The following is a 24281-nucleotide window of genomic DNA, read 5'->3' as shown; positions in this document are numbered from 1 at the left end:
TATATATATATTTTTATTAGCTCTATTTTTTGTGCTCATTATTTTGGTTCATTGATCAACATTTGTTTTTGGTAAATACTATTTTTTTTTTTTTTTTTTTTTTGCGGTACGCGGGCCTCTCACTGTTGTGGCCTCTCCCGTTGCGGAGCACAGGCTCCGGATGCACAGGCTCAGCGGCCATGGCTCACGGGCCCACCCGCTCCGCGGCATGTGGGATCTTCCCGGACCGGGGCATGAACCCGTGTCCCCTGCATCGACAGGCGGACTCTCAACCACTGCGCCACCAGGGAAGCCCGGTAAATACTATTTTTAAAATTATTGTTCCTTGTGGGATTAGACTTGCTTCCTCTTTGCTCAACTTTTTTTTCAGAATATTAATTCACCTCTACATCATTTTGTTGAACAAAATGGAAAGTCTCGGTTGTATCAGCCAACTATGTGCATAACAGTGTTGTGTAACGAATCACCCCCAAACTCAGTGGCTTAAACAATAATAACTTATTCTTGCTCACTCTTCTGTGGGTCAGCGGGGATACTGCCCATCCAGTGGGCTCTGCTGGGCTTAGCTTCAAATATGCAAGTTAGGCCCAGGTCTGCTTCCTGTGTCACTCTTCACTGATGACCTCTGGGCCAACTGGAGTATATTCTTCTCACGGGGAAGGCAAAAGCACAAGAGATTAAGCCCAACTTTGGAAGCACATTGCAAGCTTCTGCTGGCTTCACATCTGCTGACATGTCATTGACCAAAAGCAAGTCACAGAGCCAAGCCCAATATGAAGATGCAAGAAAGTACACTTCACCCACCATGAGGCCAAGGCAAGTTACATGGCCGAGTCCAACATCATTGGAGTGGAGTGTACTCCTCCTATGGAGGTCAGTGTAGAGAGAATGCATATTTGCTTCAAATAACTTCATCTACCCACACTAGTGAAATATTGATTGGAATTGCATTATATGCTAACTTAATAAAAAACAAATGTTTTAATAACAGTTGCTCTTTCTATTAAGAATGTATTATCTATACAAGTAATTTTTAAGTAATTTGCTGAAAAGGCATGTATATACATTTTAAACAAAGTTCTTGTGGCATCTAATAGGAGTTCAATAAATGTATGCTGAGCTGTTTTCTTTTTCTTATCTTTAGTACAAGCTAAAATAATATTTATAGCTGTTTAATTTTGGTATGCAGAAATGCTATTAATTTCACATATTTGTCTTGCATTTTTTGCTATACTAAAGAGTTCTAGTTAAGGTTTAGAAGTTTCCTTTGGATTGCTCTGGTGTGCAATCTCAATGTTTTTAAATGATCTTTTTCTCATTTCTTTTCAATGTTTATTGCACTGACCAGAGCTTATCAAACAGTTGCAAATTTTAAAAGAGTGCTTCTAATGCTTGATCACTCAGCATAAAGTTGACCTGACTGGGTTTTCTTCACCATATTAAGGAATAACTCAATTGGTTTTAAAATTGTTTTTCTAAAATTGTATCTATATGTGTTGAATTTTATCAAATGACTTTGGGGCCTATATTGAAACGACTATGATTTTTCTCTTGAAACTTATCAAGATGGTACTTTCTTGTTTTAAACCATCTATGCCAAATAATTTCATCTGTTTCATGATGTATGTATTAGGATTCTCCAGAGAAACAGAACCAACAGGATGTGTGTATATATAGAGAGAGATTTCTTTTAAGGAATTGGCTCATGCAGTTGTGGAGGCCTGGTGAGTTGGGGCAGTCCACTGTGCTTGAGACTCAAGGAAGAGTTGCAGTTGGAGTCCAAAGGCAGTCTGCTGACAGAATTCCTTTTCACTTGGGAGAGGTCAGTCTTTGTTCAGTTAGGACTTCAGCTGATTGGATAAAGCCCACCCACATTATTGAGTGTAATCTGCTTTACTCAAAGTCCAATTTAAATGGTACTTGCATCCAAAAAAAACTTCACAGAAATATCCAGGATGATGTTTGACCAAATACCTGGGCATCATGGTCCAGGCAAGTTGACCTATGAAATTAACCATAACAGTGTGTATGTAAGTCTTTTAATGAAGCATTGGATTTGAAAATTTTTCACAAATAGTCTCTGAGTTATGTAAAATTATTCTCCTATATTGTAGATAAGGAAACAGAGACAAGGACAGGTTATACAACTGGCTCCAAATCACACTTGCTCAAAATGGCAGGGCTGAGTCTTGAAATCCAGACTCCAGAGCATCCGATGTGCTGAAACATTATTCTTTATACCGACCCTGCTTCCTTTGCTCAGGGTTCAATGGCTTAGATCTTTCATATATGTCTTGATTGCTTTTGTTGATGATGACGTATAAGAGTTGCGATTTTTACTTACTAGTATAAGCTGATCTAAGTCGATTATGGTGTCACAGTTCACATCTGGACTGAGAACAAAAGCGAAGCCCTCCTCCTGAATTTTTACTGTATTGTACTGGTAGGCACAACAACTAGAACACCACCATTCTTGCTATCTTGCTGATGAATTGACCTCATAATTCTCTCCTTAACATTTTTCAAAAGAAACTGCTGTTTTATGAGTTACTTAAGCCCTGTTTCAAAAGCAGTATGGTTGATAACTGTATTTCATCCCTGGCTGCCCTGAGCCTTTTAACCCTGTATTCTTGAAACAATATGAGCTTTCAGGCAGGATGTGTTCAGGACAGCCTTTCAGTGTGAAAATACTGACTTTCTTAAATTAAAGAACTTGGCGAATATGGTAATATATTCTCTTGATTTTTAAATTAGGTGGAAGTTGATACCATCAGAAATCCACAGAGGATGAAAATGAGGCACAGTTTTAGGTGCCGAGCTATATGCCAAATAGCCCTCGTGTTTCCTTCTTGAATATCTCCTTCAAAGAGGCAGATTTGTCTTTGATATCCATGGGAGCCACATGAATATGACCTGGCTCCAATTGCCCTCATCATCTCCAGAATTTACTTGTTTATTTATTTTTAAATAAATAAGTGCATGAGTCTGTGGTCAATTTTCTTACTTGCTTCTTGAAACCAGCATGATCATTATAATTTTCCTTTTCATTAAATAACCCACTCTCAGCCTGTTCTTGTTATCCCCACTTAGAAGTTGGGAATGGAGTCACCTAACATGAGGTCATTCATCTCTTCAGTGAGTGGCGTGCCTGTGTTAAAAATACTTATGCTGACAAACCCTAGGAATCATGGCAACAGAATAATATTCACCATCGGAGCCACCTTGACATTTTCCTGCTAGTAGGAAGCTTTCTTTTTTCTTTTTTGCTTTTAATGTAGAAGAATGCATCTTAAATTCTGTAGGCTACATAATCATGCCCATGAGCTTTCTCTTTTCAATGTGTCCTGCCCCCATGACTAGTTTTTTTTTCCATAAGTGATGTTAAGTATGCAGAAAGCCAAGTAGGAGATTCCACTTAGGATTCCTTCTCTTAACTGTTTCTCAAAGCTTATGTGGCATAACTACTAGAAAAGATGTTAGAAGAAGAAGAATATATTCTATATTGGCCCTTCAGTTTCTCACCTTCATGCCTTAGTTCAAACTAGCAAGCTTCTGCTGTCTCCACATGTAGAAAATATACCCATTCCACAGAGCCCAGTCCAAAGGCCATTTCCTCCATGGTGGTTTGCCTGATTCTCTGTAAAGTCACAGCTCCTTCTTGTGACCCTCTTCAGCACTTTTTGTTGTAACTAATAATGATAAACACTTGTATAATTCTTTACGCTTTACAGTTTATAGACATATTATCCCATTTAATAATTTTGTGAACTTGATATGTTCTCCACTTTGAATTGAGAACATTTAACCAATGAAGCACAGAGGTTAAGTAATTTGTTAAGTGCCACACAACTATCCTCTGTCTTCTGACATCACATCTCTTCCTTTGTCAGGTATATCCTGTTGGTCTCAAATCATCATCTTCTTAGCTAGCCCTTATTAAGTACTTCTTTTCTCCAGGCATTCTTCTAGGTGGGTATATGCAGCAGAAGTAAAACCTAACACCTCCTTCCAGATACTCACGTAATCTTCAAAGGAACCCCACACAATATTATTATCCCACTATTTACGAATAGTAATCCAAGGGACAGAGAAGGTATATAACTTATTCAAGGTCAGATAACTGCAGGAAGCTACTGGGAATGCCAGTTTTCCACACCACAAATATGGTGTCTAATTAATGAAAATGCTACAATTGCCAGAGGCTACCCTTCAGCCAGCAATGCTACAGGAAGATTGAGCCCCATTTCCTTCTGCAATTCACATTTTGCAGGAGTGCTTTCCATTGGCAGAATGTAAATGGCATCCAGAACCGTAGTGGCCAGGAAATCTGGGAAATGTAGCTGTTAGTTTTCCAGCTCTTGCTATGTAGGATCGAGAAAGAGCACAGAAGGAGGTAAAAATGGATACTGAGGACCAATGGACATTAGCTAGCATAGCTGTGATAATTATGTGAGGCTATTGGCCATTCCTTTTGAATAAGACGCTTTTAAAATGGTCATTGAATATTGAGTCCCTCAGATTTGCAGTGGTTTCACCCAACCAATGGAAGGAGACGAACCACTGCATAGTTTGATGTAAAGAACAATTGCTTTTTAACGAGTAGTAGAACGGGACGGAGAAAGGAGTGGATGTTTTCTACAGCTCATGAGGAGAAACTTATTCTAACTTTATTGGAAAATTAATCACACAAACAGATGCCCAGAAGGGTATATCCAGATGCATTCCTGGTTGCAGTCACTCACTCCTTCGACTCTCTAAGTAATGATTGAGTAGAAACTTTCTCCCCCTTTCCTGTTCAAATGCTACATCATTAGCATTACTTCTTGTCCATAACCGTTATTTCCTAAATGTTCTGCAACTTATCGATTTAAATACTGGATGAATTGCTATCAATTCCTCATCTGACCGGTCACTCATTTCACGAATCATTTATGGGTTCCCATTCTGGTAATGGTCTTATCCTGAAAATGTCCTATCACTGTCTTTTCCCTATGACTTCCAACTGATTAGGGCAAATTTTTCTCTGATGAGTAAGTGTCTCAAGTGGATCTTTGTTCGAAAAAGTGTCAAGACTCCTTTTATGGGGAATTAATGTAAATGCAGACATTTATTTACCAAAGAGTGTTAACTTAAGAATTAGTGGCTAATAATCACCCTACTTGTCAGTGTATTGTGTCTTTCCTGATTATTCCCCTCTTTTTGTAAAGAAACCTGCCTAGAATATCTCATGGATTTACTCCCTCAAGTGTGCTTTCATGAAGTTTCCTGGAAGATTGATTGGAACACAAGGATTTCAGTTCATGGCATCCAGTTAATCAGCTCAGATTTGTTAAAGTCGTTAGTGCTATAAATTTCCTTGTGCTCACTTTCACGATTTTCCTAACCTGGAGTTAATTCTGTGGCAGTACATCAGTGTGGACAGGCTACCTTTCACCAAATGAGTGTTTTGAATGGAGCTTCTCCAGGTTAATGACAGTGGGGATCCCCAAAGGGAAAACAAAACATTTGGTTCAGATGTCTTGTGGGAGCTGAACCTGCTAGAATGCTCCTCTGGAGGTTTCATCACTAATTGGCCAACAACTGGAGCCTGCACCCCATCAATTCCTCTTCACGGAAGCTTTGGGATGTGGTACACTTTCTTTATCCAGCCATTTCCTTTTTCTCATTTTCTAATTCATGAAAAAGACCCGGAAACATTTGGAAAACTTGGGACTCAACAAATTGTGAGATTGATTTTCCTCTGCTGGTCCCATAGTGCTCAGATGGAGATGAGGTACTTAACTTCACTAAACTCTAAGTTACCTTGTATAGAACAGAGTCGATACCACGTCCTTGGAAAGAAATAAGGCCGTGATGAATCAGTTTTTTATCATGTGTAGGCTGTGCTAAGTGTCTCAGGGCTAATGGCATTCCCTGAGGTAGTGGATAAGGTGGCTGCAAGGGTAGAGCCTGTGTTTTGAATCAATCTATTAATACGACTAGTCCTTAAGACCACTCAGTCTATAGACTCTGACATCTGCCTGCCTCTCAGCTTATCACTCATTGAACTCCCTCCGCATGGTGCTCAAAGCTTTGGCCACGCTGAATCACTTTGAATTCCAAAATACACAATGTATTTCATGCCTTTCTGAATTTTCAGATGTCTGCCCCTCCCCCTCATTTACCTGGTGAGCTACTACCTTCCAGGCCTTTTCTGATTACCTTCTTCTCCTTGGTGTGCTTGAGTTCCTAATGTAGCCTCTACCTATTTCTATCAGAGCACATATAACCATTTATTCCCATTACTTGTGTGCAGAGCTGACTTCCTCTATGTACCCATAAACTCCTAAAGGTCAGGTCCTCTGTATATCTCAAGTCCCTTCCATTCCCTTCCTGTCTGTAGTGGTGCCTTCACACAGAGAGAAGCACATGCAAAAATATTTTTAAATGTTTGAGTTTCAGGGTAGTATTTATTTCAACCCTAACAGAAAAATGAATTAGTTTTATCCAGCGATGTAGCTCTCCTCAGTTATAATATGTTCAGTGGGTGTGAATGCTCAGGAAGATTTGTATTTCGTAAGAATCACAGGAAGGAGGACAGTAATTGGAAGGCGTGAAGGCAGATTGAGCTCAATATAAGTAACAACTTTATGGCATTAAAACTGTTCAAAAATCGAATGTGCTATGTTGTCAAATAACGAGGTCTCAATGACTGGAAGTATTTGTACCAAGACTCACAGGGATGCCTGTGAGTCAAATACAAATATATATTCTTCTATTGATTTGGAATACATGCTTTGCCAAGATCCTTTCTATCTTAAGATTCTTTTTTTTTTTTTTTTTTTTTTTTTTTTTGCGGTACGCGGCCCTCGAGCTTCTGTGGCCTCTCCCGTTGCAGAGCACAGGCTCTGGACGCGCGGGCTCAGTGGCCATGGCTCATGGGCTCAGCCGCTCCGCGGCACGTGGGATCCTCCCGGACCGGGGCACAAACCCATGTCCCCTGCATCGGCAGGCGGACTCTCAGCCACTGCGCCACCAAGGAAGCCCAAAGATTCTATTTTTATCTCTATAATTTTGTTCAACTACCATTAAGTTCTCATAATTGCCAATTATGGGTTTGACATCCATCAATTTATCTCAACCTTCATTTAAAATTTTCTTATTAATCAGTCAATGAAAAAATTATCTTATGCCTCTCTTCTCAGTGAATCTAGCTATCCTTGTTTATGCATGTTTTCACTCCCTGTCTATATGTATTGTAAAATTCCTAAGACTTTTATTAATATCTTTCAATTTAAGAAAACAAATACTTGAATGATGAGCCAGATGCAGTAGGAGATAGAAAGAACATATGATAATGACTATGGTAGCTAACATTTATCAAGTGCTTACTGGTAATTTACGGATAAGAGCACACTTGTCACAGCGATCTTATGTGGTTGGTCCTATTTTCTCATTTTATAGATTAGAATACTGAGGCACAGAGAGGTTAATTAATTTGCCCAAGATCATAGTGTTGCTAGGTGGAAGAACCCAAGCAAATTTAAAATCTGAACCTGTAACCATTAAGCATTGCCTACCTTTGAGGAATAAATTTAGTAAGATAGTATCTCTTACTTCAAAGATGATTTCAGCTGGTAGAATTACATGTGTTTATTATATACTGGATAAGGCAGCCCTTGCTAAAGATTTCTTCTTTGAAGCTTCTCTTTATTGTTATTGCTTTCTAGTATTCTGACATTGGCCAACCAAATGCTTACCTAATTATACCATTTATGATTTTCTAAACTCGCTATCTAACTATATATCTATATTTTTTTTAATTTTTAAATTTTTATTGGAGTCTAGTTAATTTACAATGTCATGTTAGCTTTAGGTGTACAGCAAAGTGAATCAGTTATACATATACATAATCCACTCTTTTTTACATTCTTTTTCCATATAGGCCATTACAGAGCATTGAAGAGTAGTGTTCCCTGTGCTATACAGTAGGTCCTTATTAGTTATCTGTTTTATATATAGTAGTGTGTATATGTCCATCCCAATCTCCCAATTTATCCCTCCCGCCCTTACCTCCAGTAACCATAAGTTTGTTTTCTACATCTGTAACTCTATTTTGTTTTGTAGATAAATTCATTTGTACCCTTTTTTTTAAAGTTTATTTTTTATTTATTTAATTTATTTTTTGGCTGTGTTGGGTCTTCGTTGCTGTGGCCTTTCCCTAGTTGTGGCGAGCGGGGGCTGCTCTTCGTTTTGGTGTGCAGGCTTCTCATAGTGGTGGCTTCTCTTGTTGCGGAGCTGGGGCTGTAGGCACGCGGGCTCGGTAGTTGTGGCTCGTGGGCTCTAGAGCACAGGCTCAGTACTTGTGGCTCACAGGCTTAGTTGCTCCACGGCATGTGGGATCTTCCCAGACCAGGGCTCGAACCCGTGTCCCCTGCATTGGCAGGCGGATTCTTAACCACTGTGCCACCAGGGAAGTCCCCATTTGTACCCTTTTTTTAGATTCCACATATAAGTGATATCATGTGATTTCATCTTTGTCTGATTTACTTCAGTATGACAATCTCTAGGTCCATCCATGTTGCTGCAAATGGCATTATTTCATTCTTTTTTATGGCTAATGTTCCACTGTATATAAGTACCAAATCTTTGTCCATTTCTCTGTTGATGGACATTTAGGTTGCTTCCATGTCCTGATTATTGTAAATAGTGCTGCAATGAACATTGGGGTGCATGTATCTTTTCAAATCTTTAGTTTGAACTCATAAGGATGTGATTCTGTCGCCATATTTATGTTAATTCTCCTCCACTGAGACGTTTCCATTTATATTTTGCTTTTGTGGGAACCATAATAGTATGAAATAATCCAATGACAAATTGACTTCTTCTATAAGCACACCTAAGTCCCTGGAAAGTATAATTTAGAGAAGCAATTTTCAAACTTTAATATTCATCAGATTCACCTGAAGCATTGGGTAAAATACTAATTTCTGGGCCCTAATACAGGGTTTCAGAGTCGGTAGATCTGAGGCCAATTTCAAGAGTTTGCATTTGTAATATGTTTCCAGATAATTCTCATGCTTCTGGTCCTGGCACCATACTTTGAGAGGCTAGGCTTTTCAGAGGTTAGGCTGTGTCACAGATATCACAGGTATTTTTAGAAAGCTTCACAGGTGATTCTAATGCACACTCAGGAGTTACACATATTCATAGTATTATTCCAGCTCTTTCAAAATGCTTGAGTTGATGCCATTTAATCCTCTACTGACTTTGTTAGTTTGATCCAGAACACTCTACATTTTTCACTATTTGATAATATGTCGGCATCTACTTGCTTCAAAAGGTCGTTTGGGAGTAGAACTCTACCTGATGCCTACCTCAATAAAGACCAAGCAAATAATTAATTGAGGTTTTTAATACCTACTTTTCCAAACTATGTTTTCCAATTGTCATAGAGCACGTAGCAGATGCTCAAGGAATGTTTGTTAAGTGAATGAATATCTCTTACAGGGAAACCTTATTCTACCAGCCTAGACTGACTGACCACCTATCTCTAACCATGCTGGAGTAAGAATAACTTATTCCTGGTAAAAATCATTAATTTTATTGATCCAAAAGAGCCATGTAAAATTGTTTTCCCCTTCTTACTTGCTATTTTCAATGTTGTCAGTTTGGGCTCAGCCAGCAGTGCCACAGCTGAAGGGGCTGCATGGATTTTAATAAGGACTCCTGTTTTGGGGAAAGAGAATAAGTGAATCTGGAACGCAGGGTCACACTTTCAAAGCCTGCCTGACATGAGGCAAAGATTAGAATGCTAGGGCAGGCTGAGAAGGCTGGGAGGAAGCTGCAGTTTCTCACCGTGGATTTCCTCAGAGTGCCATTAGCTTACCAAGAAGAACTCAGGGTAGACTGCATTTACATAAGGGAAGCAAGACAGGGCTTAGTTATCTTAATTTCTTTTCTTTTTTTTTTTACATCTTTATTGGAGTATAATTGCTTTAAAATGGTGTGTTAGTTTCTGCTTTATAACAAAGTGAATCAGTTATACATATACATATGTTCCCATATCTCCTCCCTCTTGCGTCTCCCTCCCTCCCACCCTCCCTATCCCACCCATCCAGGTGGTCACAAAGCACCTAGCTGATCTCCCTGTGCTATGCGGTTGCTTCCCACTAGCTATCTATTTTATGTTTGGTGGTGTATATATGTCCATGCCACTCTCTCGCTTTGTCACAGCTTACCCTTCCCCTCCCCATATCCTCAAGTCCATTCTCTAGTAGGTCTGTGTCTTTATTCCTGTCTTATACCTAGGTTCTTCATGACATTATTTTTTCTTAGATTCCATATATATGTGTTAGCATATGGTATTTGTCTTTCTCTTTCTGACTTACTTCACTCTGTATGACAGACTCTAGGTCCATCCACCTCACTACAAATAACTCAATTTTGTTTCTTTTTATGGCTAAGTAATATTCCATTGTATATATGTGCCACATCTTCTTTATCCATTCATCTGATAATGGACACATAGGTTGTTTCCATCTCCTGGCTATTGTAAATAGAGCTGCAATGAACATTTTGGTACAGGACTCTTTTTTTTTGTTTTTTTTTGGTGGTACGCGGGCCTCTTACTGCCGTGGCCTCTCCCATTGCAGAGCACAGGCTCCAGACGCGCAGGCCCAGCGGCCATGGCTCACGGGCCCAGCCGCTCTGTGGCACGTGGGATCCTCCTGGACCGGGGAGTGAACCCGCGTCACCCGCATCGGCAGGTGGACTCTCAAGCCCGACTTTTTTTGAATTATGGTTTTCTCAGGGTATATGCCCAGTAGTGGGATTGCTGGGGCATATGGTAGTTCTATTTGTAGCTTTTTAAGGAACCTCCATACTGTTCTCCATAGTGGCTGTACCAATTCACATTTCCACCAGCAGTGCAAGAGTGTTCCCTCTTCTCCACACCCTCTCCAGCATTTATTGTTTCTAGATTTTTTGATGATGGCCATTCTGACTGCTGTGAGATGATATCTCATTGTAGTTTTGATTTGCATTTCTCTAATAGTTAATGATGTTGAGCATTCTTTCATGTGTTTCTTGACAATCTGTATATCTTCTTTGGAGAAATGTCTATTTAGGTCTTCTGCCCATTTTTGGATTGGGTTGTTTGTTTTTTGTTATTGAGCTGCATGAGCTGCTTGTAAATTTTGGAGATTAATCCTTTTTCAGTTCCTTCATTTGCAAATATTTTCTCCCATTCTGAGGGTTGTCTTTTGGTCTTGTTTATGGTTTCCTTTGCTGTGCAAAAGCTTTGAAGTTTCATTAGGTCCAATTTGTTTATTTTTATTTCCATTTCTATAGGAGGTGGGTGAAAAAGGATCCTGCTGTGATTTATGTCATAGAGTGTTCTGCCTATGTTTTCCTCTAAGAGTTTTATAATGTCTGGCCTTACATTTAGATCTTTAATCCATTTTGAGCTTATTTTTGTGTATGGTATTAGGGAGTGATCTAATCTCATACTTTTACATGTAGCTGTCCAGTTTTCCCAGCACCACTTATTGAAGAGGCTGTCCTTTCTCCACTGTATATTCCTGCCTCCTTTATCAAAGATAAGGTGACCATATGTGCCTGGGTTTATCTCTGGGATTTCTATCCTGCTCCATTGATCTATCTTTCTGTTTTTGTGCCAGTACCATACTATCTAGATTACTGTAGCTTTGGAGTATAGTCTGAAGTCAGGGAGCCTGATTCCTCCAACTCTGTTTTCAAGATAGCTTTGGCTATTCGCGGTCTTTTGTGTTTCCATACAAATTGTGAAATTTTTTGTTCTAGTTCTGTGAAAAATGCCAGTGGTAGTTTGATAGGGATTGCATTGAATCTGCAGATTGCTTTGGGTAGTATCGTCATTTTCACAATTGATTCTTCCAATCCAAGAACATGATATATCTCTCCATCTATTTGTATCATCTTTAATTTCTTTCATCAGTGTCTTATAACTTTCTGCATACAGGTCTTTTGTCTCCTTAGGTAGGTTTATTCCTAGATATTTTATTCTTATTGTTAAAATGGTAAATGGAAATGTTTTCTTGATTTCACTTTCAGATATTTCATCATTAGTGTAGAGGAATGCCAGAAATTTCTGTGCATTAATTTTGTATCCTGCTACTTTACCAAATTCATTGATTAGCTCTAGTAGTTTTCTGGTAGCATGTTTAGGGTTCTCTATGTAGAGTATCATGTCAACTGCAAACAGTGACAGCTTTACTTCTTTTCTGATTTGGATTCCTTTTATTTCCTTTTCTTCTCTGATTGCTGTGGCTAAAACTTTCAAAACTATGTTGAATAAGAGTGGTCACAGTGGGCAACCTTGTCTTGTTCCTGATCTTAGTGGAAATGCTTTCAGTTTTTCACCATTGAGGATGATGTTGGCTGTGGGTTTCTCATATATGTCCTTTACTATGTTGAGGAAAGTTCCCTCTGTGCCTACTTTCTGCAGGGTTTTTATCATCAATGGGTGTTGAATTTTGTCGAAAGCTTTCTCTGCATCGATTGAGATGATCATTATGGTTTTTCTCCTTCAATTTGTTAATATGGTGTATCACGTTGATTGATTTGCGTATATTGAAGAATCCTTGCATTCCTGGAATAAACCCCACTTGACCATGGAGTATGATTCGTTTAATGTGCTGTTGGATTCTGTTTGCTAGTATTTTGTCGAGCATTTTTGCATCTATGTTCATCAGTGATATTGGCCTGTAGTTTTCTTTCTTTTTGACATCCTTGTCTGGTTTTGGTATCAGGGTGATGATGGCCTTGTAGAATGAGTTTGGGAGTGTTCCTCCCTCTGCTATATTTTGGAAGAGTTTGAGAAGGATAGGTGTTAGCTCTTCTCTAAATGTTTGATAGAATTCACCTGTGAAGCCTTCTCGTCCTGGGCTTTTGTTTGTTGGAAGATTTTTAATCACAGTTTCAATTTCAGTGCTTGTGATTGGTCTCTTCATATTTTCTATTTCTTCCTGGTTCAGTCTCGGCAGGTTGTGCATTTCTAAGAATTTGTCCATTTCTTCCAAGTTGTCCATTTTATTGGCATAGAGTTGCTTGTAGTAATCTCTCATGATCTTTTGTATTTCTGCCGTGTCAGTTGTTACTTCTCCTTTTTCATTTCTAATTCTATTGATTTGAGCCTTCTCCCTTTTTTTCTTAATGAGTCTGGATAATGATTTATCAATTTTGCTTATCTTCTCAAAGAACCAGCTTTTAGTTTTATTGATCTTTGCTATTGTTTCCTTCATTTCTTTTTCATTTATTTCTGATCTGATCTTTTTGATTTCTTTCGTTCTACTAACTTTGGGGTTTTTTTGTTCTTCTTTCTGTAATTGCTTTAGGTGCAAGGTTAGGTTGTTTATTCGAGATGTTTCCTGTTTCTTAAGGTAGGATTGTATTGCTATAAACTTCCCTGTTAGAACTGCTTTTGCTGCATCCCATAGGTTTTGGGTCATCGTGTCTACATTGTCATTTGTTTCTAGATGTTTCTTGATTTCCCCTTTGATTTCTTCAGTGATCACTTCGTTATTAAGTAGTGTATTTTTAGCCTCCATGTGTTTGTATTTTTTACAGATCTTTTCCTGTAATTGATATCTAGTCTCATAGCATTGTGGTCGGAAAAGATACTTGAAACAATTTCGATTTTCTTAAATTTACCAAGGCTTGAATTTTGACCCAAGATATGATCGATCCTGGAGAATGTTCCATGAGCACTTGAGAAAAATGTGTATTCTGTTGTTTTTGAATGGAATGTCCTATAAATATCAATTAAGTCCATCTTGTTTAATGTATCATTTAAAGCTTGTGCTTCCTTATTTATTTTCAATTTGGATGATCTGTGCATTCGTGAAATTGGGGTGTTAAAGTCCCCTACTATGAATGTGTTACTGTCAATTTTCCCTTTTATGGCTGTTAGCATTTGCCTTATGTATTGAGGTGCTCCTATGTTGGGTGAATAAATATTTACAATTGTTATATCTTCTTCTTGGATCGATCCCTTGATCATTATGTAGTGTCCTTCCTTGTCTCTTCTAATATTCTTTATTTTAAAGTCTATTTTGTCTGATATGAGAATTGCTACTCCAGCTTTCTTTTGGTTTCCATTTGCATGGAATATCTTTTCCCATCCCCTTACTTTCAGTCTGTAGGTGTCCCTAGGTCTGAAGTGGGTCTCTTTTAGACAGCATATATATGGGTCTTGTTTTTGTATGCATTCAACCAGTCTGTGTCTTTTGGTGGGAGCATTTAATCCATTTACACTTAAGGTAATGATCAATATGTATGTTCCTATTTCCATTTTCTTAATTGTTTTGAGTTTGTTATTATAGGTCTTTTCCTTCTCTTGTGTTTCTTGCCTAGAGAAGTTCCTTTAGCATTTGTTGTAAAGCTGGTGTGGTGGTGCTGAATTCTTTTAGCTTTTGCTTGTCTGTAAAGGTGTTAATTTCTCCATCAAATCTGAATGAGATCCTTGCTGGGTAGAGTAATCTTCGTTGTAGGTTTTTCTCCTTCATCACTTTAAATATGTCCTGCCAGTCCCTTCTGGCTTGCAGAGTTTCTGCTGAAAAATCAGCTGTTAACCTTATGGGGATTCCCTTGTGTTATTTGTTGTTTTTCCCTTGCTGCTTTTAATGTTTTCTTTGTATTTAATTTTTGACAGTGTGATTAATATGTGTCTTGGCGTGTTTCTCCTTAGATTTATCCTGTATGGTACTCTCTGTGCTTCCTGGACTGGATTCACTATTTCCTTTCCCATATTAAGGAAATTTTCAACTATAATCTCTTCAAATATTTTCTCAGTGCCTTTCTTTTTTTTTTCTTCTTCTGCAACCCCTATAATTCAAATGTTGGTGCGTTTAATGTTGTCCCAGAGTTCTCTGAGACTATCCACAGTTCTTTTCATTATTTTTTCTTTATTCTGCTCTGCAGTAGTTATTTCCACTATTTTATCTTCCAGGTCACTTATCCGTTCTTCTGCCTCAGTTATTCTGCTATTGATCCCTTGTTGAGTGTTTTTAATTTCATTTATTGTGTTGTTCATTGTTGCTTGTTTCATCTTTAGTTCTTCTAGGTCCTTGTTAAATGTTTCTTGCATTTTCTCTATTCTATATCCAAGATTTGGGATCATCTTTACTATCATTATTCTGAATTCTTTTTCAGGTAGACTGCCTATTTCCTCTTCATTTGTTAGGTCTGGTGGGTTTTTATCTTGCTCCTTCTTCTGCTGTGTGTTTTTCTGTCTTCTCATTTTGCTTATCTTACTGTGTTTGGAGTCTCCTTTTTGCAGGCTGCAGGTTCATAGTTCCCGTTGTTTTTGGTGTCTGTCCCCAGTGGCTAAGGTTGGTTCAGTGTGTTGTGTAGGCTTCCTGGTGGAGGGGACTAGTGCCTGTGTTCTGGTGGATGAGGCTGGATCTTGTCTTTCTGGTGGGCAGGTCCACGTCTGTTTGTGTGTTTTGGGGTGTCTGTGGACTTATTATGATTTTAGGCAACCTCTCTGCTAATGGGTGGGTTTGTGTTCCTGTCTAGCTACTTGTTTGGCATAGGGTGTCCAGCTCTGTAGCTTGCTGGTCTTTGAGTGAAGCTGGGTGCTGGTGTTGAGATGGTGATCTCTGGGAGATTTTCGCCACTTGATATTTCGTGGAGCTGGGAGGTCTTTTGTGGACCAGTGTCTTGAAGTTGGCTCTCCCACCTCAGAGGCACAGCACTGACTCCTGGCTGCAGCCCCAAGAACCTTTCATCCACACGGCTCAGAAATGTGTCTGTCCTCAGTGCTGTGTTTGTGGTGAAGTTCCATAGTTATTACATGTCCTAAGTATATATTCAAATATATCTATAAATGAAAAACAAAAGGCTAAACATTCACTGGCAAAAGATTGAGCTGCTCCATCAACATGTCAGGAGCACTTCAAATAAATGATCTCTTCTAAAATCCTTTGGAAGAATGATTGCATATATCTGGCTTTTCCTGTCTCCGCCCCTGCTGTATCTTAATTACTTTTGGTATCATTTCAATTATTTGTTAGAATAATAGGACTTTGATCTAAAACATGTTTCATAGTATTGTATTTCTTAGCATGGCAAGGCACAGAATATTTTCTGTTTTACCCTAATGATTGTCATGGAATGCTCTTAAATTTACCATATAAGTGAATCCCAAGATGCTTAAGTATAGAGATCTCCAATTCTAAACAGTAGTGTATCTCTGTGGTATAAACAAGGCTTTTGTATCTCATTTGGCATTGGTGATGGAATCTCAGCATTTGGAGCAGTTTACAACAGTCATATTCATGTTTGACCTCCATTAGAAATTCATGAGATAATCATTGGGATTTTAGACCCATTATGTAGGTGAGGAAACTAAGTCACTACAAGTTTAAGTTGTTTTATTTTGGACAAAATAAAACAACTATTAGTGGTGAGGACTGTGACAACATCTCAGATTGTTTTACCCCTGGCTCAATGCCAGGTTCGAGACACTGTACTCCCAGCACCTCTGTGAAGAGTAGCTCCTTTTATTTCCATTTATCTGCTGAGGAAAAATATGAGGTAGGGGAAAGTTCAAGGTCACAGGGCAAGGCTGATTGGGTGGTGCAGGCAGGGGTGAGAGCTGATTCGTTGGGGAACCGTATCTCTGAAATCTAAGCAGAAATCCATCCCACCCTGCCATAGCAAAGTGATTCCTTAGTGATTATCCCTTTCTTCCCCTCATGGTCTGGGCTGCTGTGAGACTGTGAACAGCAGCTGCATTAGCATGTAGTCAGGGCTTCCTCCAGATAAGCTAATATGCAGTGAGAGTGCAGACTAGCGGAGCTACCTTCACTGGCCAAGGAAGACATCTGCATTTGCCTCACAGCCCTAGTTGTTCAAATCTGCCCACAGCTCGAGGGATGCCGGTCAGTCCAGGCAGAGTTTAGCCTTTGATCTCCAGACTCTCCGCCCAGCTCTGTCCCCTCCTGTCATTTAAGCAGAGGCTAGGCTGAACCCCCTTGGACGTGGAGCACAGTCATTCCCACAGACCCCCAGCCCCTTCTGGCTGCTGTGTCAGCAGCTGGATACTCGCCCGGGCTCTGCAGGACTCTGGAGTCTGGAGCCTGCTGGCCCCGGAGGCAGGAGGGCTGCCAGATGTGTATGCTAACAAATGGCAGAAGCTACTGTGCAATTACAGTGATACAGAAATAAGTCAGGAAATTCTCCTATGGCTTGGAATGCAGAGTAACTGAGGCAGCAAACAAACTTCTCTTTGTGTGTGAGGTGGAACTAAGTGCACCAGTGGCTTCTGTTCAGGGATATCCTCCTCTTGGAATGAGGCCTTTTCCAGCTGTCTAAGGGTAAGGGGTTTAAAAGCAGGTTGTCTTAGTATTTGATACCTAAAGTGTGACCTATAGGTTACCATCACCTGTGGTGCTGGTTAGAAATGTGGAATCCCAGGGTCTAGCCCAGACCTACTGAATCAAAATCTGCATTTTAACAGGATCTCCAGAGGGTTCGCTTGCATGTTTGAGAAGCCCTCACCTAAATAACACTCACGAGCCTGGGGAGAATCCTAGGGGCTTGTTCAACACTTGGGGGCTGTGACATTTTCTATGTACTTTCCTAGCATAACTTGGTCACATCGAATGGGGTTCTACCTCCAGTACTGGGGGACGAGGTGGTATTAACCCTCCTGTGCTTTCTGGCCCAGAGCGACACTTCCAAAGGGCAGTGTGAAGTGGTGAATGCCCAGACAATGAATTACCAGTTGCACAAGGACTGCAAAGCTTTCTCCCGGCAGCCCTTGAGCACGTGGCCCTCCGTGGACCAGCCACTTACATCGTGCCTTCTGGTCAGAAGAGCCCACAGCTGCTCTGGTAGGGGCACAGCGAAGGGAGGAAAAGCATACTGAAAATGACATTGTGGCTATTAACATTTTTATAGGTAGACTGCTTTACAAAGCAGAGGGAGAGTATTACTCTTCTAGGATTAATATTTTTAACAAAAAGTCTGCTAGGAGAGGAGACGTCTCTGCTAGTCTGATAATTCTGCTGCTGATTTATCTAGTAATGGAGACTTGAAATTGCAGGAATCAATGTGTATGTGAAAGCCATTGTCATTTGGTTAATTATGTTTTGCCAGCAGCGTGGGGAAGTACTTTGTGCTCAGTGCAGCCAAATGCATTTCAGCCAGAATTCTTTATTGTGATGGGTCTAATGTAGATAAAGACAAAGACACCTATAATTTCAGATTCCTGGACACGTGATTCATCTGGAGGCTTGACTTCCCTGCTCCCCTGCACCGGCGCTGTGGCATTTAGGTCTGCTTCCTCTAGAGCAGTGGTTCTTAACTGGGGTGATTTTGTAATCCCTCCCCCACCCCATGGTATATTTATGAATAATGGGAGACACTTTAGTTGTCATCACTGGGATGGAGGTGGTGTGGGTAGAAGACAAGGGTGATGCTGGTGCTAAGTATCCTACAAAGTACAGGACAGCCCTCACTCTCGTCCCCCAACAAAAATTATCTGGCCCAAAGTATCATCGGTGCTGAGGCTGAGAAACCCTACGCTCGAGCACTTCTGCTTGTGATTCTGACCCAAAGAATTGGGGCCAAGTTCATGTCCTGTTTGTCAACAGATAAAGAAATTAGGTCTATGGACGTCACTGTCATCCAGGATTATCTACCAGGATATCCACCTAGGATGGAATCGAGGTGAGCGTATAATAGAAGAGGTTGGAATGGTCCCCAGGCCGCTGCCACCTGTGTGTCTTTGGTAGTGATGCTGTCTCTGTTTTCCTTTTCCTTCTTTCTGATGAGTCAGTCATTGGTTTGGAAAGCCTAACCTGCATTATAATCTCAGCGTTGCTATTTACTGAGTGACCTTGAGTATAGTAGGCAGAATAATGGCCCCCAAAGATGTCCATGTCCTAATTCCTGGAAACTGTGAATATGTTACCTTACATGGCAAAGGGGAGCTGAAGATGTGATTTGGTCAAGGATCTTGAGATGAGGAGATTTTCCTGGAGTATCCTAGTGGGCCCAGTGTGATCACCAGCGTCCTTATAAGTGAAAGACAGAGACAGGAGAGTCAGAATCAGAGGTTTAAAGAAGCTATGCTGCTAGTTTAGAAGATGGAGTGAAGTTGGAAGATGGGACATCGAGGCAAGCTACGCATGCTACCTCTAGAAGTAGGAAAAGGGAAGGAAACAAATTTTCCATTAGAGCCTCCAGAAGGAATGTAGCCCTGCCAATACTTTGATTTTAGCCCAGTAAGGCGCATTTTGGACTTCTGACCTCCATGACTGAAAGATGATGAATTTGTGTTGTTTTAAGCCAGTAAATTTGTGGTAATGTGTTATAGCAGAGACAGGAAACTCATATATTGAGTCAGACGTTTTTCCTCTTGATGTCCTACTCTGTTAATAGGGTGTGGTCCACTGTAAAATGGGCCTCGATCATTCATTCATTCATTCATTTTTTCCAGCAGTTATTTACTGATTACCTATTATGTGCCAGGCACTATTCTAAGCACTTGGGATAGAGCAGTGAACAGCACAGACCATCTAATCTAGTGACAGGAGCCAATGAACTACAAAAAATAGGTAAATGTACAAGTGATACGTAAGTCATAAGTGCTATGAGGGAGAACTGAAGCAAAGAAAGGGAGCTGGAGTCCCAGCCTATTTCATAGGAGGTGTTTGGGGAAGGTTTCTGTGAAAAAGTGACATTCAGCAGAAACCTCAAGGAAGAGAGGGAGAAGGCCATGCAGATAGCTGAAGGAAGACTGTTCTCGACAGAAGAAAAGGCAAGAACACATGTCCTGAGCTAGGAGTTTGTTTCAGGGATTTCAAGTACAGGGAAGGGACCAGTGCGGATAATGAAAATAATTACATCACAAGGCTGTCCTTAGAATTCCGGGCAGCTAACATGAAAATCCTTGGTGAATTTCAAAGCACCTTGCAAATATCAGTTATTATCATTTGTGGTCCCTCAGAGCATATTTGTGGGGCTTCCAAGTGACCCAGAGGTTAACCTTTATTTTTTGTCTCTATAAAAGTCAAGAGGAAACAGCTGTTGGCCCAAGGCTCTGGTAGTTGGGCACAGAGGCCCAGAAATAGGAGTGTTTTCCCAACTAGGAGCTGATGGTGATTCTGCGTGTGCCCTTCAGACTGACGAATCTTTGCGGGGTGGTGAGGACCGGGTAAGATGGATGGGAGATCTTTGTTGCTGTGGCCAGTCTCACCTCTTACACCTCTCCCAGGAGGGTGCTCCCCACAAGCCAGCTGGGGCTTTGAGCGGTCAGCTTGTCTCTCACAATGGTGCACAGCCATCCTGGGAAAGGAATCATTGAGGAATTTAAAGACCTTGGCCCCTGCCTGTCCAGGGACCAGAGAGAAGCTGTTAGGACAGCAGCCTCTGACAGCCCAGCCTTGCCAGCAACTAATTCCCCAGGAGAAATCAAACTCTGCCAAAGGATGAAATTGAAATATTTGAAATATAATCTGCACACTTCCTTTTCCAAGGCAGGTGATAAAATGGTCTAGTTTTTATAAAAGGCTGAGAAAATGAAAATGCTGAAAGGCTTTGTGTTTGGGAGTAAGACTTTCCTTGGCAGCGGGGGCCAGGGACTGGAGGAGGCACCCCGAAGGCTCTGGGAGTCTAGAGCTGGCCTGTGTGCTTACTCATTAACATCTTAGGTTTAAGGGGGCTTTTTCAGTGCATTTTGCATCACGAATCTTGGAATGACCACGGCAAGGTCATAGATGATGTGTGTGTATTCCATCCTCCCTTAGCTGAATAAACCACTTTTAGGTAAAAGGCATTTCAGTCATTAATTTGATTATCCTGTTCGATTTTTTTTTCCCTAAATGCGTTTCTCTAAGCTGTCTTTCCCCACTTTTTGATAGATAAATATCTTCAGAACTGAAAGACTAATGTGTGTGCTTTATCATCTGAGTTCCGAAGCTTTCTTCTTTTAGACACAAAGTAACAAAAGTAAAATGGACATCTGCAGCCCTGCCACTTTTCAGCGAAAGAGTCTTTTTTTTTTTATAAAACTTATGCTTTAATATCAGTTTGTTCTGCAGTCTGGAGGGATTGTAAAAAAAAAAAAAAAAAGGAAAAGGAAAAGGAAGGCTAAGCATGATGACAACTCCAAACCAGGAGGAATGAAAATAAAAATGCGAGATCAGTGTGTGTTCTGAGTTCTATGGGAGCTGCATCTGCAACCTAGAAAGCTTGGGAAACTAGTCCAAACCAGACAGAAGTCAGGCACGCAGCCAGGACGAACAGCTAGAAAAACTCTGAGGCATCATGGCCTGTCAACTACTGGTATGCTTGCGGCCTTCCCCGTCCTCAAGGTCAGAACAAATGCCTACCTTACTTCTCCTTTCTTCTCCTCAACATCTAAAGCAAAAACCTACAGACTACAGGGGAGAAGTGAGGACCAAACACCTTCTAGCTTTGAAGTGCTTTGATATTCTCTGCCTTTTATTTTCTTAAAGCCTTGATAGCGTGTTAACGCCATGGAATAGCAGGAATCCCTTACATTATATGATAAATGTGCTGGTGAAAAGTAATTGTAAAACAGGTTTTTACTGAGGAATTAAGGCTGTCTCTGAGGATTGCTATAAGTAGCATATTCATTCATTTATTCATCAAAGAGTTGTCAGGCACTGAGCTGAGCAGTGGATGTGGGCAGGTGTGGGACAAGACCTTATCCCCGGCCTCCTGGAACTCACAATATAAACAGTGGGGGAGACAAACATTCAAATAAACCAACATGCAATTGAATTACAAATTGTTGAAAGTGTTATGAAAGGAACAGATGTGATATTATGCTAGGGAGTTATGGCTGGTAAAGGATGAGGAAAGCAACTTTAGCCAGGATTGGCCTTCCTGAGATTTAATCTGAGACTTGAAGATGAGAAAGAGCCAGGTATACCATTACAGTCCAGGAATGGAAACCCTTCCCTCTAGCTCCTCTGGGAAGACAGGAGAGCCTGTCAAAGGGAGATTTTTTTTTTTTTTTTTTTTTTTTTTTTTTTTTGCGGTACGCGGGCCTTTCACTGTTGTGGCCTCTTCTGTTGCGGAGCACAGGCTCCAGACGCGCAGGCTCAGCGGCCATGGCTCACGGGCCCAGCCGCTCTGCGGTTGTGGGATCTTCCTGGACCGGGGCACGAACCCGTGTCCCCTGCATCGGCAGGCGGACTCTCAACCACTGCGCCACCAGGGAAGCCCCAAAGGGAGATTTTTGATTGAGAAAGTCACATGGTCTAAGAGGAGCCTGTCACCCTTGTGCTTCTAAGGAGACGTTCCCTGGTCCCCCTTCCTACCCACCCCCTGTCTTTTGCATGTCCTATTCCCTTTCCCAGCATTTTTTTCTCCCTAGCTATTACTAATATCTGACATACTTTCTAATTTGCTTATTTATCTAATTTATTGCCTGTCTACCCCACTAGAACATGAGCTCTACAAGGACGTGCATTTTGTCCATTTTATTCTCTGTGACTGTGTCTCTAGTGCCTAGAAGAATAGCCAGGTGTTCAGTGAAGACCATTTCTGCTATATTAAGCTAGCTCTTTTTGCCCCTACAGAGGAGAACGGTATTGAAGAAAGATCAAGAATTTTGAGAACTGCCAGATCTGGAATAATATGCTATACTTACAGGGTTGTTGTGAGATTTAAATGAGGAAAATGTATGTAGAAATGAGTTCCATGCTGGTGTATCGTAAGAGCTGAGTAGCTATCATTCTCCAGTGGTTCCGCAACTGTCTTAAGAGAGCTATAAATATTGTGAAGCAGGAGAAGTTATCAGTATCAAATGTCTCTCCATTCCCTTGTTGGGGCCCCCCAGTCTCTTTCAGTTCTTTCTTCCAGCCTTCCTGTCTCTGTCACACACCACACCTATCTGCCCTCCTAGGCCCTCAGGACCCTTGGCTCTGGTTTACAAGGGAACAGCTGATTAATCTGCAACCAATTGCTGCTGAACCCCAAGCTGACAGCTGCTGTGCCTGGAGCAGGCCAGCCCTCCTTACCGTGCGTGGGTAAGTGTGGGTAAAGCAAGAAGACACCATCACCCTGCTTGTGGGCTCAGGTTTCCTCTCCCCCAGCGATGAGAAGCAGACACTGCCCCTGTGGGCCTCTTTACCTATCCCGCTTTCCTGTTGCTGACTTTTTAAATCCCTTTTTGAATCCCTTTTCCTTAGAGTAAAAGCAGGAGAATGAAATAGTATAGAAGAACGAGAAAACAAGGCTAGAGAGCAGAGGTATAGAGAGAGGACAGAGTGCAGAGAGGAGAAGGGCGAGAGAAGGAGAAGAAGGGAGCTAAGAGATGAATGAAAGAGCGAAGGAGAATAGAGGCAGTGGGTAAACAAGCCTGCTGGATGTTTATAAGCATATCTCATACCCACACAGAGGCTGTTAACAGCAAGGTCCATGAAAACCCTAGCAGGGTAGTGTCTCTACCTTGGAATATTATTTCTAACGCTAAAAGTAATAGCACAATAACATTCAGTAAACACAGTGCTAAGAGTTTTACGTCCATTATCTCCTCTGCATGTTCCTTTCAGCTGAAGACAAATCCTGTCATTCCTATGCTCAGAATTTTTCACTCATGCCCCATCTTAGAGTAAAAAGCAATATCTTTATGGGATCTGCTCCCATCCCCACCTCTCAGTAGGATCCACTTCCCACCCTCATCTCAGAAAGTATTTCCTCCTACTCGCTCCCTTGCTCCTTTCATTCCATCCGCATTGGCCTCCTTGCAATTCTTGTTCAAACTACCTGTCCTGCCTCAGGGCCTTTGCACTGGTTCTTACTTTTCCCCAGTCTTTTCCCAGATGTCCTTATGCCTTTCTCTCTTGATTCCTTTAAGACTCTTCTTCCTTCCCTTCCTAAACAAAATTTCCTCCATCTCTTATAAAATGTCACAAAAGTTCCTCCATCTCTTATAAAATGTCAGCTCCCCATTGCCTTCCTGCTACTCATTTTCCTCACCTTGCTTTAGTTTTCTCTGTACTACTTATTATCCCCTGGCATATAATATTATTTTATATCAATTGTTGGTCTTTTGACTCTAAGCTATGAATACCAGGGCTATGTCAGCTTTCTTCTTGATTCATAGCAGATTTTGTTGGACAATATAATTTTCTTTGGCTTATTATTTACCATTGATTTTAGTCCAAACTCTATAAAGCTGATGTTAATGAATAGAAAACTATGGGATGCAAATCACTACTGTCCAATAGAGAAGCAAATGATTTCTAATAGTAGAGAACATTTTATTGGGTTTTATT

General features: G+C 40.7%; 1 protein-coding gene across 10 annotated transcripts in view; it reads left to right on the top strand.

Moving 5' to 3' along the window:
• Window positions 1–24281, top strand: part of ST6GALNAC3 (ST6 N-acetylgalactosaminide alpha-2,6-sialyltransferase 3) — a 655315-nt gene that overhangs the window by 257808 nt on the left and 373226 nt on the right. The window contains exon 1 of one of the 10 annotated variants that reach the window (XM_060139728.1): window positions 91–296. The exons of the other annotated variants lie outside the window; for them this stretch is intronic. Coding sequence (XP_059995711.1) covers window positions 180–296 — 117 coding nt within the window. The 5' untranslated portion in view covers window positions 91–179. Of the gene's footprint in view, window positions 1–90; window positions 297–24281 lie in introns of those variants that run through there. 10 annotated transcript variants of the gene reach the window in all.

The sequence above is a fragment of the Lagenorhynchus albirostris genome, chromosome 2 (assembly GCF_949774975.1).
Source record: "Lagenorhynchus albirostris chromosome 2, mLagAlb1.1, whole genome shotgun sequence".
Classification (NCBI taxonomy): Eukaryota; Metazoa; Chordata; class Mammalia; order Artiodactyla; family Delphinidae; genus Lagenorhynchus; species Lagenorhynchus albirostris.
This window is presented reverse-complemented; position numbering and strand designations above follow the sequence as displayed.